The 21,519-nt window shown below is 40.6% G+C and overlaps 4 protein-coding genes across 8 annotated transcripts; 2 read left to right on the forward strand and 2 right to left on the reverse strand.

Annotated features, from left to right (window-relative positions):
• The first annotated feature begins 3,712 nt into the window (after positions 1 to 3,712).
• LOC112201801 (chaperonin CPN60-like 2, mitochondrial) lies at positions 3,713 to 7,226 on the forward strand. 2 transcript variants are annotated; one of them, XM_024342714.2, is made up of 6 exons: positions 3,715 to 3,904; positions 3,994 to 4,173; positions 4,319 to 4,409; positions 4,878 to 4,948; positions 5,232 to 5,315; positions 6,552 to 7,226. In XM_024342714.2, exons 1-6 carry the CDS (start codon positions 3,854 to 3,856, stop codon positions 6,972 to 6,974), a joined length of 900 nt encoding a protein of 299 aa, XP_024198482.1. In that variant the 5' UTR covers positions 3,715 to 3,853; the 3' UTR covers positions 6,975 to 7,226. The 2 variants fall into 2 exon arrangements, with proteins under 2 accessions (XP_024198483.1, XP_024198482.1); XM_024342715.2 differs by lacking the exon at positions 5,232 to 5,315 and having other exon boundaries at positions 3,713 to 3,904.
• A 1,111-nt stretch (positions 7,227 to 8,337) lies between these two features.
• LOC112202841 lies at positions 8,338 to 11,864 on the forward strand. 4 transcript variants are annotated; one of them, XM_040505440.1, is made up of 3 exons: positions 8,338 to 10,387; positions 10,917 to 11,377; positions 11,483 to 11,864. In XM_040505440.1, exon 1 carries the CDS (start codon positions 8,608 to 8,610, stop codon positions 10,369 to 10,371), a length of 1,764 nt encoding a protein of 587 aa, XP_040361374.1. In that variant the 5' UTR covers positions 8,338 to 8,607; the 3' UTR covers positions 10,372 to 10,387; positions 10,917 to 11,377; positions 11,483 to 11,864. The 4 variants fall into 4 exon arrangements, with proteins under 4 accessions (XP_040361374.1, XP_024199623.1, XP_024199625.1 ...); XM_024343855.2 differs by having other exon boundaries at positions 10,967 to 11,377; XM_024343857.2 differs by having other exon boundaries at positions 11,033 to 11,377.
• A 1,636-nt stretch (positions 11,865 to 13,500) lies between these two features.
• LOC112201737 (FT-interacting protein 7) lies at positions 13,501 to 16,995 on the reverse strand. Its single transcript, XM_024342643.2, has 3 exons — positions 16,869 to 16,995; positions 13,805 to 16,156; positions 13,501 to 13,712 (listed from the first exon to the last, which is right to left on the reverse strand). Exon 2 carries the CDS (start codon positions 16,135 to 16,137, stop codon positions 13,819 to 13,821), a length of 2,319 nt encoding a protein of 772 aa, XP_024198411.1. The 5' UTR covers positions 16,138 to 16,156; positions 16,869 to 16,995; the 3' UTR covers positions 13,501 to 13,712; positions 13,805 to 13,818.
• Positions 16,996 to 17,261: 266 nt separating this feature from the next.
• Positions 17,262 to 20,245, reverse strand: LOC112201738 (probable plastid-lipid-associated protein 12, chloroplastic). The gene is made up of 11 exons (XM_024342645.2): positions 19,965 to 20,245; positions 19,805 to 19,858; positions 19,639 to 19,713; positions 19,217 to 19,336; positions 18,920 to 19,111; positions 18,683 to 18,766; positions 18,506 to 18,592; positions 18,123 to 18,176; positions 17,914 to 17,993; positions 17,678 to 17,788; positions 17,262 to 17,588 (listed from the first exon to the last, which is right to left on the reverse strand). The coding sequence occupies exons 1-11, from the start codon at positions 20,193 to 20,195 to the stop codon at positions 17,501 to 17,503; spliced, it is 1,176 nt and encodes a 391-aa protein (XP_024198413.1). The 5' UTR covers positions 20,196 to 20,245; the 3' UTR covers positions 17,262 to 17,500.
• Between the last annotated feature and the right edge of the window lie 1,274 nt (positions 20,246 to 21,519).

Below are 21,519 nucleotides of genomic sequence, written 5' to 3' on the forward strand. Positions count from 1 at the left end.
CTGAGAGACATGATATTTATAAACAGAATTTAGTTTAGCGTGATATATCACGTTGCGGAGTGTTTATTGGGGAACTTGTGGAATGTAATGACATTGCAAAGCATGTTAAATTTTTGTTAACATTATTTTTCTCTTGAAATTCTTTTGTATCATAAACTCACCACACGTAGAACATGGGTTTTATAAGTTCCAATTGACGGGACACCAAAACCTCAGAAATGGTTTCTTTAATAAATTTTATGGTAATCTCACTTTGAAAAATCTTTGAAAAAAATTTGTGTCGTGATTCTTGAGTTTCATTGGTTCGAGAATAAAGTCATAAGATTGGGACATAAATGGTAATTAGTATAAGTAAATAATTAGAGCCTAAAGAACCCGTTATAAAATTAGAACTAATCTTTTAGGCTTCCATAAAATATATATATTGAAGCAGTGCTTCTCTGCTAAGGACCTTCGCGTATATTAAAATATGTGGATTTCCTTGATATCTGCATCTCGATCGTTCGTCCTAATATATAGATCACTTATGTAAATTTTCAGCCAAATTGATGATCGTTAAGATATCGAATTAGATTAAATCAATGAACAAACTGAATCTATCCAACTTGAACCGTTCATATTTATAATTGCAAATTGCAGTTATGAATGCCTTAACGATTATCAATTTGGCTGAAAATTTGCAAAAGTGATCTATATATTAGAACTTAAAAACTGAACGATCGAGATGTGAATATGTGATCGAAAAGTGAGTTTATCAAGAAAATCCGCATATTTTAATATATGCGGAGGTGTCCATAGTAAAGAAGCACTGTATGTATATTGAAGTGCGGGAAAAAAAATACAAACAGTACCCAACTTGAGGCCCATTCGAAATTTCTATACCCAAGTTTTCGAAACTATCAGAATGGTACCTGGAATTCCCAATCCGACCCAACTTTCATACACGCCGTCCATGACGGCGTTAAGCTGCATGCCAGGTGGCGTATTTTTGGGGGTAAATCCGACCAAGTGGTTAAGTTTTTTAAGTTAGTATTAATAAATTAATAATATTAATAATTAATGAAGAGGGAGAAATTAAAAAAGAAAAAGGAAAAGTAAAGTATTGTTATCTCTGTCTTTCTTCCTCATTGAAACCCAGAAAACCCATGTTCTCTCTCTATCTCGTCCCCATTCAAATCCAACAAACACAGAAACCTGTTATCAAGCAAAACCAAGAACTTGCATTAATTCAAAACATAGTACAACAAAACCCAGCAACTGGGTAGGAAATACAGAAACGGGGTACAAATTTCGACTGGAGGAGGCCAGAGATGCAGACATGAGATTGAGGTTCTGGAGGAGCAGATTGCTAATCACGAGGGGGATGTTGAGCCTACAGTATCTGTGCTTAATGGGTTTGTGGCGTTTACAAGGTATTGCAGGTTCTTGCTTTTCGAATTCGAGGAAGTGGGAGTTGGGAGTCAGAAGAAGTCGAGGAAGGGTTTGATTAGTCAAGAGATTGTTGAGGCTTTTATTACGATTCCCAAGGACTTTTGCTACCCCATTAGCTTGGATTTGATGAGAGAGCCTGTGATAATCTCGACTGGGCAGACGTATGATCGGATTTCAATTTCGAGGTGGCTGGAAGAGGGGCATTGTACTTGTCCGAAAACAGGTCAAATTAGCGGCTTGTTCCGAATTGGGCGTTGAGGAATTTGATCTTGCAGTGGTGCGCACTGCTTATGGTGTTCCTTATGATGCTAGAGAGTCCGAATTGGGCGTTGAGGAATTTGATCTTGCAGTGGTGCGCACTGCTTATGGTGTTCCTTATGATGCTAGAGAGAGAGAGAGAGAGAGAGAGAGAGAGAGAGAGAGAGAGAGAGAGAGAGAGAGAGAGAGAGAGAGAGAGAGAGAGAGAGAGAGAGAGAGAGAGAGTTTAGAGTACTCGGTGGCGGAATCGGTGGTTGTTGGAGCCAATGGGCGTTACCAGAGAGGGCTGCATCAAGCCGTGATGGCGGAGATTGAAAGTGAGATTTGGCGTTGTGGTGGTGTTAACAGAGAGTGTGAAAGAGATGGAAGGAAGAAGCTTGTAAAGGAAGATCTTTTTTAGCTCAAAAGCTAACGCTTGTTCCTCCACTATCGACGGCGTGACGCGATCAGAGAGAGGGGGAAGAGAGAGAGAGAGAGAGAGAGAGAGGGGCAGAGAAACAGAGAGGGAGAAAGAAAAGGGACTCTGCTTCGATGGAGGAGACAGACAAGGGCTGGGTAAGAAAATTACCCAAATACCCATCTAATTTTGGCGCGTAGCATGCGGGTTAACGCTGCTTTCCATGACGGCAGGTATGAATATTGGGTCGGGCTGGTTATTTTGGGTACCATTATGATAGTTTCGAAAACTTGGATATAAAATTTTAGAATAGGCCTTACCTCAACTCCTCAAGTACTGTTTATATTTTTGGGGCCGTGACCACTTACCCAATTTTAGCCTAAAAATTGTCCACTTACTCCACCAAGAGTTTTTTAACCCCATTTACCCAATCTAACAGTATTTGACAGTATTGCCCCCATTTACCCAATCTAACAGTATTTGACAGTATTGCCCTCTCTCTCTCTCTCTCTCTCTCTCTCTCTCTCTCTCTCTCTCTCTCTCTCTCTCTCTCTCTCTCTCTCTCTCTCTCTCTCTCTCTCTCTCTCTCTCTCTCTCTCTCTCTCTCTCTCTCTCTGCTTCGTACTCATATCCCAAACTACAAACCCTAAATTGCCCAACCTCTCTCTACAATTCCTCCATTTCTGGTGGCCTCCAAGACCCCTGATGAGTTTTGCATCTCCAAGATTGAGGCGATTACTGCGTTCGGATCCGGTCACCTCCGACGAGTTCCGGTCTGGGCTTTGCTGGCAGTGCCACTTACTGCGACTACTGCGTTCGGTTTTGGATCGCAGTGCAGAAGACGTAGAACGGCGGAGGTTAGTACACGCACAAGACGGAGCTGATCTGGACAGAGGCGACGCCGGTTTTGTTCTTCAGAGGTCTGGGAAGCTCTGAAGCTCCACGCTCCAAGTCCGGGTCTGGGCTTCGCCGGTTTTGTTCGTCAGAGGTCCGGGAAGCTCCAAAGCTCCACGCTCCAAGTTCGGGTCTGGGCTTCTCCGGTTTTGTTCGTCAGAGGTTGCTGGCAGGGCTCGGACGACGTCGTTCTGTTTTTTTTTTTTTTTGGGAAATTTGGTAGAAGGCTTATAAGGAAAGAAGAATGAAGAATGAAAAAAAAAAGTTTTATTGAGTAGTTATACATGTCTATTGAGAGATAATAATATGATTTCAGGGTATTATTAGGGGGCAATAAAATCAGATGCCGGAATCCAGTCACTAGTCTGGTAGTCGGATTCCGGTGACCGGTTGCAGGATTCCGGTAATCAGTTGCCGGATTCCAGTGACCGGTCGCCGGAGTCTGCCATCGGAGTCCCCGGCCGGCCACTGGTCACCGGAGTCCGACAAGGTCTCAGATGACTTCTCTCACTAAGTGACAAAGAATGAGATGACAAAATTGTCTCAAAAATAAATAAAAAGGAATTAAAAAATACTTAATTGGGTAATAGGGAAATAATCTCTTAGAGTGTTTGGATAAGTGGGCAATCTCTTAGAATGTTTGTCCACTTATCTAATTTTTAAGCTAAAATTAAGTAAATGATCATTTCCCCTATATTTTTTTCCCATTGAAGTGCAAATATCCCCGGTCTACATGACTATATGTAACCAATAACCAATCTCCACCGTCGATTGACAAAGTTCCAATCCAACTGCCCCGAGTCCCCAATCAGCCGGCGTCTTATAACGGCTTCGTCACTGTTGGTCTCACTCTCTCTGCAACTTCCGGCGGCCATGTACCGCATAGCTTCATCCTTCGCCTCTTCAACTCCTAAGAAGCTGCAGGTAACTTGTCCCCAATCTCCTCTCTCTTTTTTCTTCCAAATCTCATTTCTTCTTGTAATTTTTTTTTCTCTTTTGGTGATTGCTGCAAGGTCCTCCGCGGTATTAGGGTTTCATCCAATAGGAACTATGTGGCGCAAGGTCTCACCTTCCACATTGGGCCTCGCGCCGCCTTGTTTGAGGTTGCCGACGCTGCCAAGTTCACCATGGCCGCTCTCCTGCAACGCGTCTCTCACCTCGCGGAGGCCTACGGAGTTACCATGGGATCAAAGGTATTGGATTACTACTGCTTTATTATGTGCATTGAGAGAGAGCTGGATGTGTGATGAAATATAGGAAAGTTATTGTTTTACCGGGACAAAAATGCATTGATTTGTTGATGTTCTTCGGCTATTTCGTGTGTGTTGGTTGATTCAGGATGCCAAGGGCATTGGTTGTTATGAGGACAAGTACAAGAATGCGAGCGAAACGCTTGCGAAACAGGCTACTAATACTGCTGGAGGAGATGGTACTTTTCTCTCTCAACTGCATGTTTAGTGTGTATAATGTAATTTGAGATTAATGAATTAAGGCTTCCTTGGGAGGCGGAGGACTTTAGGTTACTTCATTAGGCACAGTAGAAGTGGAATGCTTATGTACATTATACAATCAAGTCTCTATGCCTGTGAATGTGAAGAAGAAAATGTCAGCTTCATCAAACTGTTTTTTTTTTTTTGATGGAAACTCGAGACACATTCTAATGTATTATCTTGGTTGTGTTCAATAAAATAAACACGGCCTTTTTTTCTTGGTACAACCAATTTTCATGCTCAAATCATGAATCGGTGCTGGCTTAATCTTATCTTTTCAGTTGCTACTGGATTTGAAACTTGAAATTCGTGATGCAACTTCTACTGTGTTACCTGGAAGAATAAATGTCGTTTCTTTTTGCAATTCATATACCTTCATGAAGACATGTTATTATCTGACTAAGCAGGTACAACTTCTGCTGCTGTCTTGACTAAGCAGGCAACAGTCACAGAATGTTGCCAGTCCATAGGTGCTGGGGTAAGTCAGTTTTCCTAATTGATCAAAACTGCGTCCGTAGCTCTGTGAAAATTGTATACTTTATCTATTCTTTCCTCATGAGAGGAGTGTGATGTTGAGACATGCTGAGGGTATTGTTCATTTTATGATTGATCTACCAGTTAAAGCCTAGGGGAATAGTTTTGTCTATTTGATACTAGCTATTATTCATTGCTATGACATGGATTTTTATATGAACATAGGTCGCTCTGTTTGTCTAAATATTTCCTTTATCAGAGATTCACAGTCAATATATAATGAATAGGTTCCCTCTATTTTTGCAAATGGTCAACGAGAGATTGGAGAGTTCTTAGCAAGGGCATTGGAGAACGTTGAAAAGAAAGGGCATGTAAGTCTGTAGTCTGTTTTTGGTATTTTAATTGGGAACTGGATCTTTGTGCCCCTCTCTTTCTCTCTCTAATAAACCAATGTGCCGATCAATGATATGATTAAGCATAAAATGAACTTGAGCCTGAGAAGAAAATAGTAGTTCTAGACCTTGTGGAAATGCAATGGTGCACAAGAGATGAATACACTAGAAGTGCTTGTATCATATTTATACCTCTCACACTACTAATTATACCTCTCACAGACATTAAATTCATATTGAAACTTGTTCATAATAGATTACTCTAGCTTATATCTGTCAAATGCGATTATTAGATGTGTGCATTTATGTAGCAAATATCTGTCCAGCTTATGATATGCAAAATGTTTCCGAACTATCCATCCCATTAGCTTAATTATTGGTTCAGAAACTAGAGACACTACAGAAACGAGCTTTAAGAAGAAGATTGGATGACAGTACATACTTATTAGGTGGCTAAGTGCCTAACCATGTGCCCTGGTTTCCCTTGATCCACCAAATCAGAAATTAAAACACATAAAACTATGTTGTTATTGTCAAGCATATACAGGCTTAAGCTTAAAACCAAATACATGCCAGGTGATTTCCTCCACCACGGTAAGGACACGTAAATGTGGTGATGACAAAATGAGTGATGCAATGGTTGAGTTAAGAGTTCAATCAAAGTGCGCACAGTGGGTTTTTGTAGAAATATGGGAACAAAATAACAAAAATTATATTTCTTCACTTACACAGATATGAATTTTTTAATTTTTACATATGTAGCTTAACTGCCGCCTTAGCTAGCTCTTCCTCTTTCTTTTTTTTTTTTTTTTTTTTTTGGGATAATAGCTAGCTCTTCCTTTAGGTCACCTATCTGTCACTATCACCCATGTCCTTGAAGCCAGACACCATAACCTCTCTCTGTCTGTCTCTCAGGTGTTTTTTTTTTCTCTCTCCATTAGTATTCTATGTGTATAAACTTGGAAGGTGTGTTATAATTTCACATGTTTGTTTGATGTTTTCTCATTAGTCTTGAACATTTTCTTGTCAACATGCACTGTTGTAACTAGTGGATTATCCTCAGGTTTCTTCCCTCAAAGATTCTGGTATAGGGGAAAATAGGAGAGCCATTTTAGATGATCTAGCCACCCTCATTTTGCGAGAGCTAATTTAGTTTTCTAAACCTGGTATTTAATACATATCGACTTGTATATAATTCGTGTATTTGTTGTTTAGGTTATAAGTGAAGATAAAAGTTTCAGTATCGACAGACTGCTCATGTCACCCACATTAAATCAATTGATCCGTCATAATAGAACTGAGAAAAGTCGCACGAACCGTAATCGAGCTTTGGATAAATGCCCCCAAAAGCAAGGAGTATGCCTACGGGTTTTTACGAGAACACCCAAGAAGCCAAATTCAGCTCTGCGTAAGGTAGCCAAAGTAAGGCTAAGCAATCGAAATGATGTATTTTCTTACATTCCAGGTGAAGGTCATAATTTGCAGGAACATTCTATGGTCTTAATAAGAGGGGGCAGAGTGAAAGATTTGCCAGGTGTGAAATTCCATTGTATCAGAGGAGTTAAGGATTTGCTGGGACTTCCAAACCGAAGGAGAGGCCGATCAAAATATGGCGCAGAGAAGCCCAAGAGTGCCTGAAAACAGCCTGTAGTTTTGCCTTCATATTTGACTCTGTTGCTGAGTGACTGAATGCTTTTAAGAGAGCTGGTGAAATTTGGAAAACAAAATTTTTACTGAGATAGTAATAAAAATCTAGTAGTATTCTTGTTTGAGAGCTTGGAACAATGGAATTTGGATTCTTTGGTACTGAGGTTCAAAAGATAATAATTTTGTGTAGGAATTCTTCTTACTTTGTATGACTAAAGTAGTTGTAATGCTTCCATTTCTGTATTACATTGTCGACATCCAGTTGATAGTACCATGTTAAGAGGATTCTTATTGCACGTCTGCACCTTATGCGGATAACGTACACTCGTTGCTATTTAGTTTTTATTTTTCCTCGGAGTTATCATAACAAAAGAAGTTGAAGTTGAGCTTTTCCGTGATGATATTGATGGGGTTGGGGAAGAAGTTAGGAGCGAACAAATTCATGATATGATACATGTAGAAATATGAGTGGTTCTTAAAGCTTTATTTCTTTAAATTTTTGGATACTAGTGGTTCTTAAAAGCTTTGCAATAAGCTTTTATGGAAGATTCAATGTACCCCTCCACATAGCAAATTTATTCGTCTCAAAAAGACGGTTGAGTTTAATCCCTTGCTGTATTTATCAGTTTCATCAATTAAGGCCTGAGGAATGCTGTATCAGTCCTTATTTTTTATTTTTAAAAAAGACGGTCGAGTTAGATAACTATGTTTTTTTGTAGCAAGCAAGAATTTCAAATAGTTATGAGAACCAAACAGTCCATTTACTAGCTTCAACGGGTGCATAGAGTTTATTCTTATTTATTTCTTTTTTTAATGAATATTCTTACTTTTCAACTCAGAAAAATTGTAAAACAAATTGTGAAGATATAAGACATTGATTAGTGAACCATATAGACTCCAAATTTGCTTACAATAGTAGATTTCTAGGGTTTGCAAACATAATAGCAATTATGATAACATAATTGTTATGCTTGGATTACCAACTATCAAGGTCTAAATTATTCGTCACGTTTCTCTTTCTTCTTGCACTCAGATTCCTTTATCCCTTCCACAATCCGATTCAATTTTTGCCTGCGTTCAGCTTCTCCCATCCTTCCTCTCTCAGAGATTTCAACACCTTCTGGACGACATCCCAAACTCTCCGATTTCGCCATTCTTCTTTTGGTTAATAATTTCTCGACACTTTAAAACCCTTTTAGTGCAAGTTTCCCCTAATCCATCTACGACGGTTACCCGGTCTATATATAACCAATAACCGACACGTAACACTCAATCTCCACCGTCAGATTTACAAAGTCCCAATCCAACCGCCCTAAGTCCCCAATCTGCCTCTATATATTGAAACCCGGACCGCCCGGCCTCTTATAACGGCTTCGTGTCCATCGAGATTTTCACAACACCCAAAACTCCTCATCGTCATCATCATAAATCAAAAAACGAACACAAAACCTCTCTCTCTCTCTCTCTCAAAATTTAAATCTCATTTCTCTAAGATCGAAATCTTGATTTGAATTTTTTCCGGCCATCGGATCGGCGATTGGTCGGAATCTGAGCGGGAAGCGACGTAGTTTTGGGAGATTTAGGGCTTCGAGTTTTCCGTGGCATTTGGGGGAGGGGAGAAACGATGAACGATAAGTCACAGTTGATGAATCAACCCCCACCGCCGCCGATGATGAGTCTGAGCCAAGCTCAAGCCATGAGCCAGCCGCCGCCGATGATGGCTCAGCCGCCGCCGCCGCAGATGATGGCTCCGTCTTCTCAAGCCATGGCTGCTGCTGCTCAGCAGCAACAGATGATGATGAACAGTCAATCTCAGCCGTTGATGATGAACCGGAGCTACAAGGCTTGGCCGCCGCAGCAGCAGCAGCAGCAACAGTTCGTCGCCGCCCCGAAGCCGGCGCAGTCGAATCTGGGAAGGAACAATTGGAAGGGTAAGAAGGGAAATGACAAGCGGAGAATGGACAAGAACGTTCCCAATTTACCCCTCAGTGGTGGCCAGAGCAGTAGCGGAGGAGGGTATAATGTTCCCAATTTGCCCCTGAGTGGTGGCCAGAGCAGCGGAGGAGGCGGAGGAGGGTATATACCTCCGACGCTTAACGAGTTACAGTCACAGAATCGAATGAAAGCTCGGAAATTTTACCCCAAAAAGAAGTTTAACAATAGGTTTGCGCCTTACGCCCCAAGGAACACGACGTCGTTTATCATTAGAGCTAAGAAGTCCGGTGGGATTGCTTCGCTGGTTTCGCCTTGTCCGGTGACCCCTGCCGTGCTCCCCACGCCCATTTTCTCGCCCTCGAGGGAGGTTTTGGGGGACACGGCGAAGGAGGAGTGGGGTGTGGATGGGTATGGGTCGATGAAAGGGTTGATTCGGCTTCGGTCTCCAGGGAATGATGATGATGAGGAGGGAGGGGGTGGGTCGAGTGAGAGTGATGTGGAGGAGCATGTGGAGGTGGAGAGGAGGTTGGACCATGATCTGAGCCGGTTCGAGATGATATACCCGAATTACAGTGGGGTTGAGTATAATAATGTGCTGGAGAATAGAGTGGATGATCAGGATACACACATTGCTCAGTTGGAGGAAGAGAATTTGACTTTGAAGGAGAGGCTGTTCTTGATGGAGAGGGAGTTGGGGGACTTGAGGAGGAGGATGTTGTTTCTTGAGAGGAGGCACCATGTGATGGAGGAGGTTAATGAGGAGGTTGTGGAGAATGGGTCGGAGAACGATAGTGATGGAGGGTCGGATGTGCCCCATATGGGCATAGGGGGAGAGAGCAACATTGAGGTGGTAGATTATGTGTCCAGAAACGGTGGGTTTAGGGATGTTTCGATGGAAGAATATGTGCATGGTGAAATGAATTTAAAGGAAAATGAGGTCAAAGATGAAGTGAGAAATGAGGTTGTAGGTAATGAAGAGATTGAACGTAAGAACGAGGGAAGAAGGAATGACCCTGTAGGTGATGGGGTCGTTTCAGAGAAGGTTGAGGAAGTGAGGAATGAGTTTATAATGAACAAAGTAATTGCAAATAAAACTGAGCTGGTGAGTAGTGAAGTTGAGACAAAGAATGAGAATGAGTTTATGCAGGGTCAGGTGAACATAGAGAAGGCTGAAGACATGGTAATTGCCTGCAATGAGAAGAATGAAACTAAAGTTATGAGAAATGAAGTTGAGACCAAGCTTGAAAATGAGTTGATGCGCGGTCAGATGAATGCACAGAAGGATGAAGAAATGGGAACTTCATGCACAGAGAATAATAAGACCGAGGGTCAGGTGAAGAATGAAGTTGAGACGAAGAATGAGAGTGAGTTGATGCAGGGTCAGATGAATGCACAGAGGGATGAAGAAATGGGAATTGGCAGCACAGAGAGGAGCATTGGCGTCGGTGACTAATATGTCCCGCGTTAATGTAAGTTGCTCTTCTGAACAGATAAACATTTCCCTTGGTGAACGATCGTTATACTTCTGGATATATGCACTATGTAGATTCAGATTATATTTGGATTTTTTTTTTTCTGTCTGTTTCATTAATAGTCTGCCAGGCTGATGGGGAAGGATAGGATGAACTGGGGTTGTTCTGAAATTCTTCTCTTTTCTGACCTAATAATGTTCGTAGGGATCAGGAATGTAGGTTTTATATTTTCTTTTGGGATGAGGGTTGTATTAGAGTTAGTTCAGGTTCATTCTGTTAAAAGGATACATCTGTATGTCTGCATGGTCTGAAGTTTGAAATGGACCTGTGAATTCACTAGGGTATGATGTACTAAATTTTCATTTACTTAATGTCATGCAAACCTTTCCTAATATTCTTCTGCAATTCTATGAATTATCTGTTGTTTGAGTCTCGGAGTATAACACTTACAAATTACAATTTGCATAAACATTGCAGCATATTTATTATATGTGAAATTAATATTGATAGTGTTTTCTTCTGCTAGAATTATATTTTTGTTTGCAGTTCTCTAAAGATTACTTTTCTCCCTTTAAGGTCTGGGGGAGACTGGTGGTGATTATGCAATTGTAAACATTCAACTCTGTAATTTTATCAATATAGGAGAAACATTGTCTCTGAAAAGTTATCTACTTTTGCTCCCTCTGTGGTTGGGTTGTATCTTATCTTTCATGGAAGTGGCTTACACCATTGCCAATCTTTTGAACTGCCTTTGAGGGTATCTCCAATTCGCAGTTTGAGCTAGCCCATACTGAAGGTATAAGACTGTTTTCTCCGTCGTCAAGAAGTCCAAAGATTGAGAAGAGACCAGTACTTGTTTTGGACTTCATCACTGAGCAGACATGTTTATTGTATGAGGAAGCTGCTTCATCCGCTCCATCTGTGATCTTCCAATCTCTGGTTTGCTGCATGGACTCCTTCACTACAGACTCAACCATGTGGCTGTGGGTAAGAACGAGGATAATGCTGCATTTAGGTTTCTCTTTTTGACTTGATGTTTCTTGAATAGACTGCCTCCATGACTTACACATTGAAACATGCTTTTCGAGTCAGGTTCCAAGTTGTAATAAGATGGCTGTTACAATCAAGGCTACTCAGCTTGTGGTGTGCTGAATTTTCCAGGACAAACGTGACACGGGTAGCTTTGTGAAAGGTGCATGATAATGTGCATCATTCCTTGGCTTACTTCCCTGAAACTATTGTTGGTGAAAACCTGAAACTGTAAGCGGAATTCAGGACGTATATGTTTTATTGCTTGCAAATCAGCTTTGAATTGCTTTTGAGCTTGTGGTTTTGGTTTAAGATCCCTGTGTGAGTGGCTCTTCTAGCATCGACTTTTATATGTGAATGAATCTTCAAGTAATAATTTTTCAATTTTAGTAGCCGTCATTGTTTTCATTATTTCTTAGAAAAGTGGAAAACTTTGAATCTTCAAGTCGGTTTACTCAATTTCTTACTTCCTCAATTTATCAAGGGGGGTGAAATTTGCACCCCCAAATTTACAAACCACACCCACTTTCAATTTTTTTATAATATTTCATCCTAAATCTTTTAGCACTTCCTAAAATACCCTCAAAAGTCAAAATTTTTTTTTCTTCTTTTTGGGTCTTTTCTTCCCTGTCTCTCTTTCTCGCTCTCTCTCTCTCTCTTCTCCAAAATCACGACAACTCTTCCAAAACCACCGGTTATCTGTCTAGCTATTTGGCAGTCTGGATTTCTGTGGATTGGAAATTTCAATTCCTATCAGGGTAAGATATATAATCATGTTGAATAGATGGGATAAGAGGTGGATATAAAAAGAGTGTGAGGAGCAGCTCGACGGCATGTAGTCGGCGGCGATGACGATAGCGGTGACGGAGAGCATGGTCTGCTCCATGAGGGCGAGGGAAACGTGGACGCCATCGGCGGGTTTCTGGATCAGGGCGCGGAGGGTTTCGATGAGGCGGTGGAGGGTTTTGGGGAGGGAATCCGGGTCGGATGTGAAGAGCGGGTAGGAGAACTCTTCGAGGAAGACGATGAGCTGGAGCTTCAGAGGGCTTGGTCGATGAGGGTTGGGTTCGCAGAGGTCCACCGGAAAATTTTTCAGAACCCAGGGATTTAACACTGCATCAACACACACCATCATCATTATAAACGCAGAGAATGAAGCAAAGGAGATCGAAATCACGACCTGCAGGTTTTGGAGCTTGATGTGGCTCCAGATCTGCTTCACAGCCTCGGCGCGAGAACACTCAGGGGCGCCGCCGAGGAAGCTGCCGAGAGCTGGAGAGATCGGAGTCGGCTTCAGAATGGCAGCGTTCCTGTTGACGTTTCTCTTGGGCTTGATCGCGTCGGCATCGGCGTCTGCTTTGGGCTTCACCTTCCCCTTCGATTTTGGTGCGGCGGCGGCGACCTTGACGGCGGTTCCAACAGTGGATGTGGAGGACTTGGCCGGCAGTGGGAAGAGAAGAACGGGGACCTTGGTGGTGGTCTGGTAGAGAGAGGGGGAGGGTGTTTTAGGAAGTGCCAAAAACTTGGGATGAAATATTATAAAAAAATTGAAAGTGGGTGTGGCTTGTAAATTTGGGGGTGCAAATTTCACCCCCCTTTATGAAACTCCTTAATAGTCAAATCCAAATCTAAATCTGTATCCAGCAGAATAATGAGCATCTTTCAAATTTTATCTAAATCTATAATAATAATTTTTTGAATGAGTATATTTCGGATCAAAGATTTAGATCCATATTTGATCCACTTCGGGTCCACTTAAGATGGATTAACGGATCACTGGTTAACGGATTAAATGATTGGATTATTAAATCCAAACCTATAAAACAATGGATATCCAAATTTAATAAAATTTGGTCCGTTAGTAGATTTACCTTCAAGAAACAAGAACGCGGTGCCACAATGAACTGATGCCCTGAAAATTCTTATTTATTTTCTGAAACTAAATCATATTTGTCCTCGGGCATTTTGCTTACATATTAATAGCATCTTTTCCGATACAACGGTTTGTTTTATGTATGGTCATTGTTAAACTGACAAGAACAATAGAGAAACTCGATTATCAATTCCTCAAGAACGAAATTCTGTCAACCAGACAGGGCTTAGGAATTCAATATAGAAGGAAGGTTCGACACAAAATATCAGTGAACTAAACATGCAAAAGGGATAGTCTCGCACGTACATAACTAGAAAATTCCATATAATCAATTCACTAGAATTTTACTATAAAAGAACTGAAGAAAGAAGGCATTCACATCCACAAAACTGCTTCTCTGGAACGACCGTTAACGATAACCTGCATATATGCAAACACGTGTTTATCTAGATCCCTGAGAACATCTAAAAAATACAGGAGAATTCAGATGCTATATGAAGTGTGTCTCTTACCAAGCTACAGCTCCTCATAGCATGCTGTCTATCTTTGATGGCATCCTCCTAATGAAGTTGTGGAAATATGAAGGGAGGTCAATACGAAGCATTGGATGCCTGGTCATATACAATATAGTCCAGAAAACAAGACTTCGCACGCTAAAAGGGTAAATGTAAAACACCATCCCAGCAAAGAAAAAGAAGATCAGAGCGAGAAGTGTAGCTTTTTTATCCCTCCAACTCAACAAAGACTGCACCCTCTCCCCTGTAGTTGCAATGTCACCAAGCGTTGTCTGAACATTCAATATAATGCCTTGGAGTCGATGATATCTGATCGTCAAAATGTTCCCAGATGCACTTGTTGGAAATGAATCAAACTCTTCAGCAATCTCATCAGGGTGGACACTATAAACCTGAGACAATTCAGTGTCTATATGAGGAAGTTGTTTAGGCCTCTTCCAGTAACCCCAAGCCCCTATACCAGAAAGCATGAAAAACATAGAAGCCAGTGCCATCCAAGGGAACCAAGTGACCTCAATGAGGGAAATTATAAAGACAGCATTATGCAATGGATTAGTCCATTTCCGCAGCCGATCAAACCGCTGTCTGTAAAGTGAGAAACACTCTAAAAGTTTCATACATCTCAAAAAATTAGCTTTAGCTCTTCGGAGACTAAACTTATGCTTATTATCATCCAACACATACTGCACAACCTCTGGGCTTAGTGGTGACTCAGCCTTCTGCAACCTTGATTCTGTAAGCTTAACAGCTTGAGGCCTTAGTCTGTGAATCTGAGCTACTGATAGTGGAAGAACATAATGCAGTTTGGGCCAAAGGGCTTGTGTATAACTATGGTACACATTCAACTTAGATGTAGAACAAAATCGATAAGACAATTGAAGTTCACCTCTCTTCATCACCCCATAAGGTTCTAGACTCACAAGGGGATGGGAATTTGTGTAAACTTTGTCAAATTCAAGATTGGATAGCCGAATCCTTACTTTTCCAATTTCCCGATCACGGTTTCTTTCCCAATTGAGCAAGTACTTATTTTGGAAAACTGCAATGGTTATGACTGTACAATGATCATAGACTTCCCACATATATTGTTCATTCCACTTTGGAGAACAATTATCAACAACTGTTCTTGTCCTCACCCACTTTGGCCCATATTTGGCGACACAGAAAGCGTCTACACTAGTATTAGGCATTATTGGGGACAATCCAGAGGCGCTCATAATTCCCAGTTCAAACATCCCAACTGCTGGCTTCCACAATATCTTTGACGACGGCCTAAGATCACTAGAAAACTCAGTAGGCTCATCGAAAACATGATATCCGCCATCCAAACTGATCCTCATATTAATCTTACTAGCAAATCTCGCATTCATCCCCTCACCCTCCATTACCGTAAGATCATACCACGGACTAGAAGCCGGTGATCTATCAGTCCTCTTCCCCACATTCTTCAAAGGAATCTCACAACTCCCTAAAAGTACCTCATATTTCCCATATTTCTTTTGCTCCTCAGAAGGAACTGATGCATCTTTCTTTAGCTCAAAGACTCCCACATCCAAAGTTTCACCAAATGGTTCCGCAACCACAAACATCAAGTCCTCATTCCACTTAGGATCCGCGGTCTTGGTTAAACAAGCTCTAGTGCTCAATTCACAAAGCAGAACACGAGCTTTTACATAAATCTGTGCCGGCTGTTCTCTGTTGTTGATGTCATTAAGCACCAGATCCTGAGCTCCAATTACATTAACTCTGAGGTACCATAACCTTGGTGTATAATACACGCTAGGACGAATACTGAGTAAACCCTTATGGCTTAGATCTACTGCTTCATCAGAATGCGAAGCGCTATTATAGACCTCATCAGCCTGTGTCCCAGTCCAAAATGCCATCATCAACTCTCCTTTAGCATTCCTTTTTTGGTCCACCAGTGCATACCACTGAGGTGACAATGGAGGAACAGGTGGTACTCTCTTCTCTGCTTCTGATACACCAAAGCTACACTGGCCGACGACATTTACACCATCCTTCACCAAAACCTGCACACTTGTATCTTGAAGTCTGCTTTTGGTGAAAGCAAACACCCGGTTCCATTTGAACTCCCCCTGTGGATTCGCCTCAGTTGTTGCTGCTCCTCTGTAGTTCCCAATCTTCAGTTCAACTTGGAGGACACTGTGATCAAGCACGAGTAGTCTGGCTTTCTCAATCCTAACATATAGATACAGCATCTCCTCCACAAGATCAAAGGAGGTGGTGGGACCGTTCAGCGGATTCTTGGCACGGATGGAGGGTTTGGTCTCCTTGACAGAAAAAACTTCTTTCTTTTGATTAGCCATTGCTGCTTGTATACGTACACTGCAAGAAAGGTCAGAGAGTGTTGCAAATCAGAACAGCTAACAAGATTGATATGAGAAATAAAAAGAGCTTATTGATGCCCTGCTTTTATTTACTTAATTGAAGAGAAGAAGTAATTTCAACCCGAAACCCATATCTAGATAAGACTTAAAAGTTAGTTTCATTGCAAAAGAATTTCAAAACCGAGAATGTGTTGCATCTGGAATAAAACTACAGATATAATCTGACCGAAAATTCATACAACACTCGATTAAATATCAGGGAATAAGAAAAAACCAAAGAGAAGACAGAGTATAATAGGAAAAGTACCGTGGCACGCTTGAACGTACAGAATGAACAGAGAGATTATCTTTGGGTGGTTTTAGGGTTTTATGAAACAGAGATTTATAACATGAATGGGGTGGTGGAATCGAAAATAGAAAGAATCTAGTGGGGATTTTTTATACCTAAAGAAATCTACAGCATGCTGAGTACGGAAAGTTTTAATATGAAAATCTTTGACATGCTACTGATTTTTTGTTTACAAATATATGGTTAAATCGGGCATGTTAATGAAGCAACTCACACAAAGCAGCTTCGTCCCAAAATTCTGCAATCAGCCTTAAAAGATTACGCAAGATTCTTTAGCACAGAAAAGGGAACATTTCCGATTAAGAAAATCTCATGCAAATTAGTCATAAGATTCACCTTTTCTTTTTACGCAAGTTCTTACCAGAAATGACGGGGATTTCTCAATATAGGGTTTCTTATCTGACAAGCACCCCTTTGCAGTTCTCATCTAATGAGCACATAGATGATTCTTAATGGAGAGTGTTTGCTTCTCTTCCGTGCTGCTGTAATGTTTATTTCCTAAGATTGTTGGGATTCATTTAAGCTCTCCATGTCGAATTTTGTTCTTGTGATTGCTACATAAGTTGGCTGGAATATACAATCCATGTTTCATCAACTTAATTATGACTTCACAATATGCACAGAAACATTTATGAAGCCAATAACCCTCGTTTCTGAGCATACAGAAAATAATTACATTTCATATACTACTTGGTCAATTGCAACTCCATCTCTCAATAGAATTACATTAGATGGTACACAAGGAAAACAACAATTAACGGAGAAAATCATGTCAAAAGTAATTACCAGATGTAAACTTAGTTTCTGGAGTTGCAATATATAAACTTCTTGCAATGATTCCATTAACAAACACATGAGGTGATGGTTTCCATCCCCGATCAAGTTGCTTACTTGATATGCTTTCGTTTTGACAAATAGAGAGTAGCACCCACCAAAAGCAAAATTTATATCACTTGAAATTGGGTCTTCGATCTGTCACATTTGGTTGCCTTACTATTTCTGTTTCAAACCATCAGTTCGTATATGCACAAAGAGTATTTTATTATATCCCCGGCTAATTCTGATCTTGTCATCGCTATATCTGCAACATACATTGTCATGTTAAAGCACTAACGCCAGCAAATCAAAATCTTGTATGTACTTGTATGTAGAGTGGATTAGATATCTTACAGCAATTCTAGTTCAAACTTGCTTCCTAGCTCTTCTAGGGGATATCCAAAGCCACCGCCAATGATGGCTGCATCATCCATTGTAACATCATAAGTGCGGGAGCCAGATTTGCTGCAAAGTGTACAAAATAGGAAAATGTTTCATTGTAAGTCTCCTATTTGGGCAGGGTGACTGGGTGACAGATTTATTCTAGAAATTACAATACCACTATTGCAATTGAGTAACGAGAAACTTACACGAGGGTTCCAGATATGGAGAATTTGAGCCCAAGGAAAGCGTCAACCACAAACTTTATTTGTTCATTTCCCCTGACAATCTATAATCACAGCATTAAGAAATTTTGAGAAAGTATCCAACTGAAATAATTCCGTTCAGATTCTAAATATACAAAGCAAGTAAAACACAAATCGGTTGAAAACGATAGCAGCTACAATTTTTTGCTTACCTGTGTTCCCATAAGACCATTGGCAGCATTCTCAAGCCAACTATCCGTCTCTTCCTGCCACATACAGAGGCACAAGTTAACATTAAGTACCATGGTGGACTAAATGTAAATGAAAAAAAAAATGCAAATTTCATATGTAACACAGTTTGCATTGTTATATAAGCTAATGCTGTTGCTTGAACAAACGGCAAGCCATGTTTGGTTTCAAACTAATGCATCAATATTTCATCACATGATCAGCTAAGTCAGGTTTCTGACTCCTGAACAGTACAAAATTAAGTCTCTCACTGCCCGTTCTAAACTTTCTGGTCAAAAACATTGGAATCGTCTTCCTCTATTATTGGTGAATAGACAACATCAAAGACTATATATCATCGGATTACCTGTGAACTCCAAACCATTTGCCATTCTCCCTCTTGGAGTTCCAATTCACCTATGTTTTGATTTAAGTAGATAAACTCCTCGATTGCCTGCAGTAATAATATGGTCGCCAGAAACCATATCAGCAAAGAAAACTCACTTTGACATACAAAGAAAACATTTGGATTCACAAATATTACCTCTTTAACTCCTGTACCAGTCGAGATGATTGACAATAGTCTTTGCCTAGGTTCAGCTTTCTTTTGCAGAACAAATGTTGTTCCCTGCACTACAAAGTTATTTGTCCATATTCTTAGCTAGGAGAAACTCAATTTAGTGTGAAGTAATTATATATCACTATATGGTCAGATAAAATAAAGCAGTAGAGAGAGAGAGTTAGAATATGGAGTGTGCTAGATAATCAAAGTCCCTGTTACCTTATTTCCTCTTGAGATACGAAGATTGCCAGATTGGGACAGATATGTGGTGTCCAACCAACCCTTTGCCTCATCTCCAAGAAGTCTGAATGGCACTGGATATGGAACCTTAAATGGTAAAAATTTAAACGAAAAGGCTGCTTTGTCGAATCTAAAAAGTATTCGCTTTCCATCTTTGATTGATGCTTCTGCCTGTGCAAGAACAAAATAGTCAAAACATAAGTGAGAAGAAAAGCCCAATTTTTTTATAAAACCCAAATGAAAAGTATTTAGCAGTTGGGGAGAGCAAAATCATACCTCTACTTTCAGCTCACCTATTGCATCAGAGAACTTTACAATATTAGATACACGCTGATCCTTTGTCTGAAGATAAACCTCTTGAAATACACTAAAGAAGTCCACCCCCACAAATGTTCTCTGCAAATTACGTAAGCATCAAGCAAACATCACCACAGAGTGAAACCAAGTATTTACTTTACAAAATCCAAATTCTGATCACCTACAGATTAGTACACACGAAAATTCTTGTTTTCAATTTCGGTGTCCGTTACAAACATCCATATCTTCACACATAACACATTGCACGTATTCATCTTTTATACAGCTACTATTTTCCGGATCTTGATAAACAAAATTTGATCCAAACTTAGGCCAAATTTCAATAACAATTCTCGGAAAAACACGTAAAAAAATTGGAACTTCAATTTGGCAGATCATACTTGGATTGGAGAGGCAGTTCCAGGTCTTGTAGTGAACATCAATTGCCACCTCCCTTCAATCAAACTTGAGCTTGTCTGCATTATTACACCTACATATACATTACATACAAAAACCAAAAACGGCATCGTTTTAACAGAAATTGAGACCAAAAATTAAAAACCTAACCGGCTCAGGAACTCCTTGCAGAGCTTCAAGAACCTTCACTGCACTCTCAACCTCCTGCAATTAATTTTTTTTTTTTAAAAAAAAAAGATTAATTCTTTAAAGCCAAGAAAGTTAATAGAGATGAGAATGTCAGCGAAACGACGGCGTTTTGGTTATTTACATTGAGCTGTTGCGGAGAGGCGGAGCGGCCGCGGCCTTGGATTCCGATGAGGGCTTCGACGAGGGAGTTCTCTTCCTCCGTGAAGGAAACTTGTTCGGCGGTGAGAGAGTTCGCTCGGGTTGGTGAAGAGTTTCTGAAGCGAAGAGTAGTTGTGGGCGGGAATGTGGGCCTTTGGAATTGGCGGGAATGGAAGGTCGGTGCTGACGTCACTGTGTGAGCTCTGAGAGCCATTGATGAAGAAGAAGAAGAAGAAGAAGAATGAGGAGGTTGAAGCTCACAGCGTGCGTGTGTGTACATGCTTTGATTAATAATATCTTAGTGTTGCCACGTGGAGTGTTTTGGATCAGACACGTCCCGAATGGGATTGGGATACTGTTTACCTTTCCGCGACGAATTGGCGCCAGAAATTACTAGTGGATATTTTTATTGGTTTTTTTTGTTTCAAACAAATAGTGGGGGGGGGGCTTCACCACTCGCAAAACAACGATTACTTGCGGGATTTCAAAATGTGTGAAATAAGTTTCTCTCACAGAAACATGTGAAGCGACGGTGGTCGACGACCATCGGAGGTGATCCGGCAGGGGTGGTGCGTGGTGGTGTTAGTGCTAGAGGCATGCCTGGGCCATTGCTGGTGGGCTTCTGAAACCAGCTCTTGGCTTGATTTTGGGCCTGGACCCATTTGGGCCTTGCTTGTGTTTTTATTATTTGTTTGCTTTAGCTTATGTTTACCTTTTAGTATTGGTCATGGAGTTGCTTTTTGTTTTTTATTTTTAGCTGGCTTTCAGCTGTTAATAAATTCCTGCTTTAGGATAATAGGGCGAGGTGGGCATCGGCTCGGTTTGTACACTTTATGAGTACCGTGTTTGGCCTAGGACGGCAACGAGTTTCTTGCATGGTCAAATTGTCGCAGTCTTCTAGTGGTAGAATAAAACAAGTGTCACTTCATTTATTTTTCGATGGCATGCAACATAGTGGGAAAGTTAGTTTTAGTGTATTATGGCTTCGCGTGAACATTATCTTTCCGGTACGTTGCCAAAATTGTAAATCAAATAAAGTAGCCAGTTGTGCACTCTTTACTAATTGATGTGTATTAGAATGAACAGGATTAGTAGAGACTCCTGATATTATTTCAGGACGTTCTCTTATTGTTTATTATAAGTTGGGGTTTAGGCACTATGTCCCCACTGTATTCTATGGTTTTATTAATGGTTATACCTCCCAAAAAAAAAAACATTTACTTATAGTGCACGTACGGATTGCTTTTCCGTGTTCTTGCAAGAGGATAGAGGGCACGTACGGATTGCTTTTCCGTGTTCTTTGCTAATTGATGTGTATTAGAATGAACAGGATTAGTAGAGACTCCTTATATTATTTCAGGACGTTCTCTTATTGTTTATTATAAGTTGGGGTTTAGGCACTATGTCCCCACTGTATTCTATGGTTTTATTAATGGTTATACCTCCCAAAAAAAAAAAAAAACATTTACTTATAGTCCACGTATGGATTGCTTTTCCGTGTTCTTGCAAGAGGATAGAGGGCACTAATGCTCAACTCA

Source organism: Rosa chinensis, chromosome 5 (genome assembly GCF_002994745.2).
Source record: "Rosa chinensis cultivar Old Blush chromosome 5, RchiOBHm-V2, whole genome shotgun sequence".
In the NCBI taxonomy this organism is placed as follows: Eukaryota; Viridiplantae; Streptophyta; class Magnoliopsida; order Rosales; family Rosaceae; genus Rosa; species Rosa chinensis.